The 12510-nt window shown below is 42.9% G+C and overlaps 1 protein-coding gene across 1 annotated transcript; it reads right to left on the minus strand.

Moving 5' to 3' along the window:
- Positions 1–1415: 1415 nt before the first annotated feature.
- Positions 1416–3776, minus strand: LOC142463836 (serum amyloid A protein-like). The gene is made up of 2 exons (XM_075566649.1): positions 3618–3776; positions 1416–1655 (listed from the first exon to the last, which is right to left on the minus strand). The coding sequence occupies exons 1-2, from the start codon at positions 3743–3745 to the stop codon at positions 1514–1516; spliced, it is 270 nt and encodes an 89-aa protein (XP_075422764.1). The 5' UTR covers positions 3746–3776; the 3' UTR covers positions 1416–1513.
- Between the last annotated feature and the right edge of the window lie 8734 nt (positions 3777–12510).

A 12510-nucleotide genomic window follows, 5' to 3' on the forward strand; every position in this document is an offset into this window, starting at 1 on the left:
TGGCTAGGGGGCATGGCTATGACGTCACAGCTCTATGCCATGATGTGATTGGTTCATAGCGTCACGCGGTGATAGTGCGAAAATACAATTCTCTTGTACTTTCTCTGGTCTGCCGCTCACGGCTGCGCGTGCGTCTCGACTGTATCAACGTCAGCCTCCCACAGTCAATTATAATTGACGCGCGCACGGTAGCGCAACAGCGCGCTCTATATTACAGGCCTTAGATGGCAGATCTATGCTACATGTGTATGCTGTGTGTGACTCCTCTTGACCATGCTGGCAGGAAGAATAGGCACTGGTACCCCTTATGGACAGGGTCAAAAACAATTTCTCTGTCAAAAAAAAATAATATTTTAAGCCTGACGTGGCACACGTCTCATTTGGAAAGGACAAAATCGAGCGTAGCGCGAAAATAAACTTGTATTCACACTTCCATACGTTGGCGGATATCCCTCAAAGTATTTGAAATGTGTCAGTTTTATATAGCTTCATGTTCAGTGAGTCCTTTGTGTTGTTTTTGTTTGGTTAGCTCTATATATCAGCCGTATACACTGCGATTTTTCCTGTTTCTTATTTCCCCATGTCCTGAGGAAATCTCCGTAGTTATATAAGCGTATCCTGTAAAACCCTACTGGACAATATTGCACGGTGTCCTATCCATCACTCTTTTTCCATTGGACATTTGAGGCGCCGGTTCGTATTAGTCTAATATATGTTCTGATCTGCATCGGTCAGTGTACCATCAGGCAGCCCTGCTTATAAGTATAAGTTACACACTATTGACTATACTGTCACTAGTATTTAGATCACTAATAGTTTTTTGGTACATTAGTGCTACTAGCACGTCCTTCTTTTCTTTTTTTTTTTTTATACTGTACATTTTTGTACAATGAAAGTTGACGCTGCTCTCCGCTCTTCATGAATACAAATACAGCACACTTGTATTTTATTATTTGTGCGCAGAATCAAGAGGGATTGGAAAATGGTAGCGAGATAAATATACACACTAATGTACTAATACACACTAATATAAACAATGATCTACACTTATATATATTTATATAATGTGCAATACTCTGTATACACCTATAGACCCACGAATATGCTGTAATACTGAGGAAATGGTGTACCTGTGCTTTTTCTTTGCCTGTATGGCACTACGCTTTCGGTCATTATATGGTAATATGTTTTAGACTTTTAATTTCCCATGTCTTTCTCAATAGCCCATTGAGAGGCTGCACCCTTTAACTTCTAATATACCAACATTCACTGGCAATATGAATTCTGGACTGTAGGGATGATGGTAATAATGGGGTGCAGATTATTTGGGGAAAATCTGCATCTAGTGACTACTGAACCTGTGTAGAGACCAAACCGCCACAAAGCAAGGAAATAAATTAACTAAAACAGATCTCTATATTTGAATTGAACATATTGGTGTTTATTGGAAGGTTACATCTCTTCTGTTTTTCACATTTTGGATGTCTTACTATGTTGCGTATTAAATATTAGATTAATATTTCTCAGGCAGCCCTTTAGGTCTGTATTTGTTTGGGTCGCCTCCATCCCTGCCCCATCGGTTCGCTTCTTGGTCCGCCAGGGTGTCTTCTGCCCCCCGGCCACTGACACCAGACTGGAAATTTTCTCTGCCATCACTGGGGAAAAAATGAAAACTGGTTGAGTTTAAGATGCCTTAATCAGGACCCCCGAGTCACCGTTCCACGTAGGGCGGATACGTTTTAATGAGGAGGGCACAGATTGAATGTGGCTAAACCACACTGGGCCATGAAGTTTTGATGGGGTACAATGGGATTCTGGGCCAGGGATAAGTCTTCTATCACCACACCAGATGAAATCCTTCCTGACGGCCAAAAGCCATATAGCCTTATTCTGACTAGGGGACACCGTTGTCTAATTGTAACAGCACTTTTGTCTTTACCTGGTTAGCAGTAAGGGCCCAATTACTGTTTACCTGTGTTTCTTTGGCAACCAAAGGATAGATCTTGCCAAACTAACCTTATTGGTTTCTTTGAGGAGGTAAGTAGGAATTTAGACCAGGGTAATGCAGTTGATGTGGTCTACTTAGATTTTGCAAAGGCTTTTGATACGGTTGCACACAAGAGGTTGGTGTACAAAATAAAGGAAATTGGACTCCGTAAAAATATATGCACCTGGATTGAAAACTGGTTAAAGGACAGACAACAGAGGGTTGTCATAAATTGAATTTTTTCAGGTTGGACTAAAGTCATGAGTGGAGTACCTCAAGAATCCGTACTGGGATCCCTGCTTTTTAACTTGTTTATTAATGACCTTGAGTTTGGCATAGAGAGCAAAGTCTCGATCTTTGCTGATGATACTAAATTGTGTAAGGTAGTAGAATCAGAGCAGGATGTAATTTCTCTCCAGAAGGACTTGGAGAGACTGGAAATGTGGGCAGGTAAATGGCAGATGAGGTTTAATACAGATAAATGTAAGGTTATGCATTTGGGATGCAAGAATAAAAAGGCGACTTACAAATTAAATGGAGATATATTGGGGGAATGCTTGATGGAGAATGATTTAGGAGTGCTTGTAGACAGCAGTCTTAGCAATAGTGCCCAAAGTCATGCAGTAGCTGCAAAGGCAAACAAGATCTTATCTTGCAATTAAACGGGCAATGGATGGAAGGGAAGAAAACATAATTATGCCCCTTTCCAAAGCATTAGTAAGACCTCACCTTGAATATGGAGTACAATTTTGCACACCACTTATTAAAAAAGACATTATGGATCTAGAGAGAGTGCAGAGAAGAGCCACCAAATTAATAAAGGGGATGGATAATCACATTTATAAGGAGAGGCTATCTAAAGTAGATTTATTTACATTAGAAAAGAGGCGTCTAAGAGGGGATATGATAACTATATAGTGTACAAATATATTCGGGGACAATACAGGAGCTTTCAAAAGAACTATTCATCCCACGGGCAGTACAAAGGACTCGGGGCCATCCCTTAAGGTTGGAGGAAAGGAGATTTCACCAGCAACAAAGGAAAGGGTTCTTTACAGTAAGGGCAGTTACAATGTGGAATTCATTACCCATGGAGACTGTGATGGCAGATACAATAGATTTGTTCAAAAAAAGGTTGGACATCTTTTTAGAAAGGAAAGGTGATATACCAAATAAGGGATATACCAAGTAAGTAAACATGGGAAGGATGTTAATCCTGGGAGTAATCCGATTGGCAATCCCTGGAGTCGGGAAGGAATTTATTTTCCCTTATGAGATATCATTGGATGTGTCACTGGGGTTTTTTGTTTGCCTTCCTCTGGATCAATAAGTAAGTATAGATATAGGATAAAGTATCTGTTGTCTAAATTTAGCATAGGTTGAACTTGATGGATGTATGTCTTTTTTTTTTTTTTTCCCAACCTCATCTACTATGTAACTATGTAACACTGGAAACACTTTGCAGTTAATTGTAACTGTAAAATTCTATAAATGGCTCCATTTGGCTTTCTGGTTTAACGTCTGTTGGTATTATCTGTGTTATTGGTGGACTACAAATTATTGTTTTCTGTTGATTATCAAAAAGAGCTGCTGTCTTTCCACCATAATGGATGCATGCCAAACCTTTTACCTTAGAACCTCTGCTGCCCATCTCCCTCCGGACCCTCTTTGAGCTGCATCGTAATTCCCGCGAGCGTGGAAATATTTGTCTGCTCCTTTATAATTTGCGTCTCTCATGTCAAAATAAGCTCTTCCCATGTCCCACGACCCTGAAAAAGAAGCACTGGTTTTTGTTTTTGATTCATAAAAATTGCTTTCAGAAAACAACTATTAAAGCCGTGGTTTTCCAGTCTCTCCACAGTGATCTCTGGTAACACCAGGTTCTAAGAATTACCGATGCACCTGCCCACAGGTGTGGCGGTGTCTAATGTACAAATGAAGAGAATGTTGAGTGATGTCTCCGAATGCCGTTACTCACTCGGAGCACAAAGCAGATATTTTAACACCACGGCACAGGAAATTGGGAATTAAACCCTGCATCAAATCAATTCATTTATCAGTTACTATTTAAAGAGATAAAATTGGTGGCCTGTTAATAGTTCATAAACTGAACCGCGCAAATTGATTGAAAGCCTTAGCACAGGTGTGGCCAACTCCAGTTCTCGAGGGCCACTGACAGCTCAGGTTTTAAGGCTATCCCTGCTTCAGCACAGGTGAGCCACTGATTGAGCCACCTGTGCGGAAGCAGGGATATCCTTAACACCTGACCTGTTGGTGGACCTTGAGGTCTGGAGTTGGCCACTCCGGCCCTAGCATATTTCCCATTATTTGTATTTGCTCATACCCTTGGTGGGTGCTATGTATAAATGTGCATGTGTGCTCACACAGGCTGATATGTAAGGTTGGTGCTCTGTATAAATGTGCGTGTGTGCTCACACAGGCTGATATGTAAGGTGGGTGCTATGTATAAATGTGCATGTGTGCTCACACAGGCTGATATGTAAGGTGGGTGCTATGTATAAATGTGCGTGTGTGCTCACACAGGCTGATATGTAAGGTTGGTGCTATGTATAAATGTGCATGTGTGCTCACACAGGCTGATATGTAAGGTGGGTGCTATGTATAAATGTGCATGTGTGCTCACACAGGCTGATATGTAAGGTTGGTGTTATGTATAAATGTGCATGTGTGCTCACACAGGCTGATATGTAAGGTGGGTGCTATGTATAAATGTGCATGTGTGCTCACACAGGCTGATATGTAAGGTTGGTGTTATGTGTAAATGTGCATGTGTGCTCACACAGGCTGATATGTAAGGTTGGTGCTATGTATAAATGTGCGTGTGTGCTCACACAGGCTGATATGTAAGGTTGGTGCTATGTATAAATGTGCATGTGTGCTCACACAGGCTGATATGTAAGGTGGGTGCTCTGTATAAATGTGCATGTGTGCTCACACAGGCTGATATGTAAGGTGGGTGCTATGTATAAATGTGCATGTGTGCTCACACAGGCTGATATGTAAGGTGGGTGCTATGTATAAATGTGCATGTGTGCTCACACAGGCTGATATGTAAGGTTGGTGCTATGTATAAATGTGCGTGTGTGCTCACAGAGGCTGATATGTAAGGTTGGTGCTATGTATAAATGTGTGTGTGTGCTCACACAGGCTGATATGTAAGGTTGGTGCTATGTATAAATGTGCATGTGTGCTCACACAGGCTGATATGTAAGGTTGGTGCTATGTATAAATGTGCGTGTGTGCTCACACAGGCTGATATGTAAGGTTGGTGCTATGTATAAATGTGCGTGTGTGCTCACACAGGCTGATATGTAAGGTTGGTGCTATGTATAATTGTGCATGTGTGCTCACACAGGCTGATATGTAAGGTGGGTGCTATGTATAAATGTGCATGTGTGCTCACACAGGCTGATATGTAAGGTGGGTGCTATGTATAAATGTGCATGTGTGCTCACACAGGCTGATATGTAAGGTGGGTGCTATGTATAAATGTGCGTGTGTGCTCACACAGGCTGATATGTAAGGTGGGTGCTCTGTATAAATGTGCGTGTGTGCTCACACAGGCTGATATGTAAGGTGGGTGCTATGTATAAATGTGCATGTGTGCTCACACAGGCTGATATGTAAGGTGGGTGCTCTGTATAAATGTGCGTGTGTGCTCACACAGGCTGATATGTAAGGTGGGTGCTCTGTATAAATGTGCGTGTGTGCTCACACAGGCTGATATGTAAGGTTGGTGCTATGTATAAATGTGCGTGTGTGCTCACACAGGCTGATATGTAAGGTGGGTGCTATGTATAAATGTGCATGTGTGCTCACACAGGCTGATATGTAAGGTTGGTGCTATGTATAAATGTGCGTGTGTGCTCACAGAGGCTGATATGTAAGGTTGGTGCTATGTATAAATGTGCGTGTGTGCTCACACAGGCTGATATGTAAGGTTGGTGCTCTGTATAAATGTGCATGTGTGCTCACACAGGCTGATATGTACGGTGGGTGCTATGTATAAATGTGCATGTGTGCTCACACAGGCTGATATGTAAGGTTGGTGCTATGTATAAATGTGCGTGTGTGCTCACACAGGCTGATATGTAAGGTGGGTGCTATGTATAAATGTGCATGTGTGCTCACACAGGCTGATATGTACGGTGGGTGCTATGTATAAATGTGCATGTGTGCTCACACAGGCTGATATGTAAGGTTGGTGCTATGTATAAATGTGCGTGTGTGCTCACACAGGCTGATATGTAAGGTTGGTGCTCTGTATAAATGTGCATGTGTGCTCACACAGGCTGATATGTAAGGTTGGTGCTATGTGTAAATGTGCATGTGTGCTCACACAGGCTGATATGTAAGGTTGGTGCTATGTATAAATGTGCATGTGTGCTCACACAGGCTGATATGTAAGGTGGGTGCTATGTATAAATGTGCATGTGTGCTCACACAGGCTGATATGTAAGGTTGGTGCTATGTATAAATGTGCGTGTGTGCTCACACAGGCTGATATGTAAGGTGGGTGCTATGTATAAATGTGCGTGTGTGCTCACACAGGCTGATATGTAAGGTGGGTGCTATGTATAAATGTGCATGTGTGCTCACACAGGCTGATATGTAAGGTTGGTGCTATGTATAAATGTGCGTGTTTGCTCACACAGGCTGATATGTAAGGTGGGTGCTATGTATAAATGTGCGTGTGTGCTCACACAGGCTGATATGTAAGGTTGTTGTTATGTATAAATGTGCATGTGTGCTCACACAGGCTGATATGTAAGGTTGGTGCTATGTATAAATGTGCATGTGTGCTCACACAGGCTGATATGTAAGGTTGGTGCTATGTATAAATGTGCATGTGTGCTCACACAGACTGATATGTAAGGTTGGTGCTATGTATAAATGTGCATGTGTGCTCACACAGGCTGATATGTACGGTTGGTGCTATGTATAAATGTGCATGTGTGCTCACACAGGCTGATATGTACGGTTGGTGCTATGTATAAATGTGCATGTGTGCTCACACAAGGCTGATATGTACGGTTAGTGCTATGTATAAATGTGCATGTGTGCTCACACAGGCTGATATGTAAGGTTGGTGCTATGTATAAATGTGCATGTGTGCTCACACAGGCTGATATGTAAGGTTGGTGCTATGTATAAATGTGCATGTGTGCTCACACAGGCTGATATGTAAGGTTGGTGCTATGTATAAATGTGCATGTGTGCTCACACAGGCTGATATGTACGGTTGGTGCTATGTATAAATGTGCATGTGTGCTCACACAGGCTGATATGTAAGGTTGGTGCTCTGTATAAATGTGCATGTGTGCTCACACAGGCTGATATGTAAGGTTGGTGCTATGTATAAATGTGCATGCGTGCTCACACAGGCTGATATGTAAGGTGGGTGCTATGTATAAATGTGCATGTGTGCTCACACAGGCTGATATGTAAGGTTGGTGCTATGTATAAATGTGCGTGTGTGCTCACACAGGCTGATATGTACGGTGGGTGCTATGTATAAATGTGCGTGTGTGCTCACACAGGCTGATATGTAAGGTTGGTGCTATGTATAAATGTGCATGTGTGCTCACACAGGCTGATATGTAAGGTGGGTGCTATGTATAAATGTGCATGTGTGCTCACACAGGCTGATATGTAAGGTGGGTGCTATGTATAAATGTGCATGTGTGCTCACACAGGCTGATATGTAAGGTGGGTGCTATGTATAAATGTGCGTGTGTGCTCACACAGGCTGATATGTACGGTGGGTGCTATGTATAAATGTGCATGTGTGCTCACACAGGCTGATATGTAAGGTTGGTGCTATGTATAAATGTGCATGTGTGCTCACACAGGCTGATATGTAAGGTGGGTGCTATGTGTAAATGTGCATGTGTGCTCACACAGGCTGATATGTAAGGTGGGTGCTATGTATAAATGTGCATGTGTGCTCACACAGGCTGATATGTAAGGTTGGTGCTATGTATAAATGTGCGTGTGTGCTCACACAGGCTGATATGTAAGGTTGGTGCTATGTATAAATGTGCGTGTGTGCTCACACAGGCTGATATGTAAGGTTGGTGCTATGTATAAATGTGCGTGTGTGCTCACACAGGCTGATATGTAAGGTTGGTGCTATGTATAAATGTGCATGTGTGCTCACACAGGCTGATATGTAAGGTTGGTGCTATGTATAAATGTGCATGTGTGCTCACACAGGCTGATATGTAAGGTTGGTGCTATGTATAAATGTGCATGTGTGCTCACACAGGCTGATATGTAAGGTTGGTGCTATGTGTAAATGTGCATGTGTGCTCACACAGGCTGATATGTAAGGTTGGTGCTATGTATAAATGTGCATGTGTGCTCACACAGGCTGATATGTAAGGTTGGTGCTATGTGTAAATGTGCATGTGTGCTCACACAGGCTGATATGTAAGGTTGGTGCTATGTATAAATGTGCGTGTGTGCTCACACAGGCTGATATGTAAGGTGGGTGCTATGTATAAATGTGCGTGTGTGCTCACACAGGCTGATATGTAAGGTGGGTGCTATGTATAAATGTGCATGTGTGCTCACACAGGCTGATATGTAAGGTTGGTGCTCTGTATAAATGTGCATGTGTGCTCACACAGGCTGATATGTAAGGTTGGTGCTATGTATAAATGTGCGTGTGTGCTCACACAGGCTGATATGTAAGGTTGGTGCTATGTATAAATGTGCGTGTGTGCTCACACAAGGCTGATATGTAAGGTTGGTGCTATGTATAAATGTGCGTGTGTGCTCACACAGGCTGATATGTAAGGTTGGTGCTATGTATAAATGTGCATGTGTGCTCACACAGGCTGATATGTAAGGTGGGTGCTATGTATAAATGTGCGTGTGTGCTCACACAAGGCTGATATGTAAGGTTGGTGCTATGTATAAATGTGCGTGTGTGCTCACACAGGCTGATATGTAAGGTGGGTGCTATGTATAAATGTGCATGTGTGCTCACACAGGCTGATATGTAAGGTTGGTGCTATGTATAAATGTGCATGTGTGCTCACACAGGCTGATATGTAAGGTGGGTGCTATGTATAAATGTGCGTGTGTGCTCACACAGGCTGATATGTAAGGTGGGTGCTATGTATAAATGTGCGTGTGTGCTCACACAGGCTGATATGTAAGGTGGGTGCTATGTATAAATGTGCGTGTGTGCTCACACAGGCTGATATGTAAGGTGGGTGCTATGTATAAATGTGCGTGTGTGCTCACACAGGCTGATATGTAAGGTTGGTGCTATGTATAAATGTGCGTGTGTGCTCACACAGGCTGATCTGTACGGTGGGTGCTATGTATAAATGTGCGTGTGTGCTCACACAGGCTGATATGTACGGTGGGTGCTATGTATAAATGTGCATGTGTGCTCACACAGGCTGATATGTAAGGTTGGTGCTATGTATAAATGTGCATGTGTGCTCACACAGGCTGATATGTAAGGTGGGTGCTATGTATAAATGTGCATGTGTGCTCACACAGGCTGATATGTAAGGTGGGTGCTATGTATAAATGTGCATGTGTGCTCACACAGGCTGATATGTAAGGTGGGTGCTATGTATAAATGTGCATGTGTGCTCACACAGGCTGATATGTAAGGTTGGTGCTATGTATAAATGTGCATGTGTGCTCACACAGGCTGATATGTACGGTTGGTGCTATGTATAAATGTGCATGTGTGCTCACACAGGCTGATATGTACGGTTGGTGCTATGTATAAATGTGCATGTGTGCTCACACAAGGCTGATATGTACGGTTAGTGCTATGTATAAATGTGCATGTGTGCTCACACAGGCTGATATGTAAGGTTGGTGCTATGTATAAATGTGCATGTGTGCTCACACAGGCTGATATGTAAGGTTGGTGCTATGTATAAATGTGCATGTGTGCTCACACAGGCTGATATGTAAGGTTGGTGCTATGTATAAATGTGCATGTGTGCTCACACAGGCTGATATGTAAGGTTGGTGCTATGTATAAATGTGCATGTGTGCTCACACAGGCTGATATGTAAGGTTGGTGCTATGTGTAAATGTGCATGTGTGCTCACACAGGCTGATATGTAAGGTGGGTGCTATGTATAAATGTGCATGTGTGCTCACACAGGCTGATATGTAAGGTGGGTGCTATGTATAAATGTGCATGTGTGCTCACACAGGCTGATATGTAAGGTGGGTGCTATGTATAAATGTGCGTGTGTGCTCACACAGGCTGATATGTAAGGTTGGTGCTATGTATAAATGTGCATGTGTGCTCACACAGGCTGATATGTAAGGTTGGTGCTATGTATAAATGTGCATGTGTGCTCACACAGGCTGATATGTAAGGTTGGTGCTATGTATAAATGTGCATGTGTGCTCACACAGGCTGATATGTAAGGTTGGTGCTATGTATAAATGTGCGTGTGTGCTCACACAGGCTGATATGTAAGGTGGGTGCTATGTATAAATGTGCGTGTGTGCTCACACAGGCTGATATGTAAGGTGGGTGCTATGTATAAATGTGCGTGTGTGCTCACACAGGCTGATATGTAAGGTGGGTGCTATGTATAAATGTGCGTGTGTGCTCACACAGGCTGATATGTAAGGTGGGTGCTATGTATAAATGTGCGTGTGTGCTCACACAGGCTGATATGTAAGGTTGGTGCTATGTATAAATGTGCGTGTGTGCTCACACAGGCTGATATGTACGGTGGGTGCTATGTATAAATGTGCGTGTGTGCTCACACAGGCTGATATGTACGGTGGGTGCTATGTATAAATGTGCATGTGTGCTCACACAGGCTGATATGTAAGGTTGGTGCTATGTATAAATGTGCATGTGTGCTCACACAGGCTGATATGTAAGGTTGGTGCTATGTATAAATGTGCATGTGTGCTCACACAGGCTGATATGTAAGGTTGGTGCTATGTATAAATGTGCATGTGTGCTCACACAGGCTGATATGTACGGTTGGTGCTATGTATAAATGTGCATGTGTGCTCACACAGGCTGATATGTACGGTTGGTGCTATGTATAAATGTGCATGTGTGCTCACACAAGGCTGATATGTACGGTTAGTGCTATGTATAAATGTGCATGTGTGCTCACACAGGCTGATATGTAAGGTTGGTGCTATGTATAAATGTGCGTGTGTGCTCACACAGGCTGATATGTAAGGTTGGTGCTATGTATAAATGTGCGTGTGTGCTCACACAGGCTGATATGTAAGGTGGGTGCTATGTATAAATGTGCGTGTGTGCTCACACAGGCTGATATGTAAGGTGGGTGCTATGTATAAATGTGCATGTGTGCTCACACAGGCTGATATGTAAGGTTGGTGCTATGTATAAATGTGCATGTGTGCTCACACAGGCTGATATGTAAGGTTGGTGCTATGTATAAATGTGCATGTGTGCTCACACAGGCTGATATGTAAGGTTGGTGCTATGTATAATGTGCATGTGTGCTCACACAGGCTGATATGTAAGGTGGGTGCTATGTATAAATGTGCATGTGTGCTCACACAGGCTGATATGTAAGGTGGGTGCTATGTATAAATGTGCATGTGTGCTCACACAGGCTGATATGTAAGGTGGGTGCTATGTATAAATGTGCATGTGTGCTCACACAGGCTGATATGTAAGGTGGGTGCTATGTATAAATGTGCATGTGTGCTCACACAGGCTGATATGTAAGGTGGGTGCTATGTATAAATGTGCATGTGTGCTCACACAGGCTGATATGTACGGTGGGTGCTATGTATAAATGTGCATGTGTGCTCACACAGGCTGATATGTAAGGTGGGTGCTATGTATAAATGTGCATGTGTGCTCACACAGGCTGATATGTAAGGTTGGTGCTATGTGTAAATGTGCATGTGTGCTCACACAGGCTGATATGTAAGGTTGGTGCTATGTATAAATGTGCATGTGTGCTCACACAGGCTGATATGTAAGGTTGGTGCTATGTATAAATGTGCATGTGTGCTCACACAGGCTGATATGTAAGGTGGGTGCTATGTATAAATGTGCATGTGTGCTCACACAGGCTGATATGTAAGGTGGGTGCTATGTATAAATGTGCATGTGTGCTCACACAGGCTGATATGTAAGGTGGGTGCTATGTATAAATGTGCGTGTGTGCTCACACAGGCTGATATGTAAGGTGGGTGCTATGTATAAATGTGCGTGTGTGCTCACACAGGCTGATATGTAAGGTGGGTGCTATGTATAAATGTGCATGTGTGCTCACACAGGCTGATATGTAAGGTTAGTGCTATGTATAAATGTGCATGTGTGCTCACACAGGCTGATATGTAAGGTTGGTGCTATGTATAAATGTGCATGTGTGCTCACACAGGCTGATATGTACAGTGGGTGCTATGTGTAAATGTGCATGTGTGCTCACACAGGCTGATATGTAAGGTGGGTGCTCTGTATAAATGTGCATGTGTGCTCACACAGGCTGATATGTAAGGTTGGT

The sequence above is a fragment of the Ascaphus truei genome, chromosome 12 (genome assembly GCF_040206685.1).
Source record: "Ascaphus truei isolate aAscTru1 chromosome 12, aAscTru1.hap1, whole genome shotgun sequence".
NCBI lineage: Eukaryota > Metazoa > Chordata > Amphibia > Anura > Ascaphidae > Ascaphus > Ascaphus truei.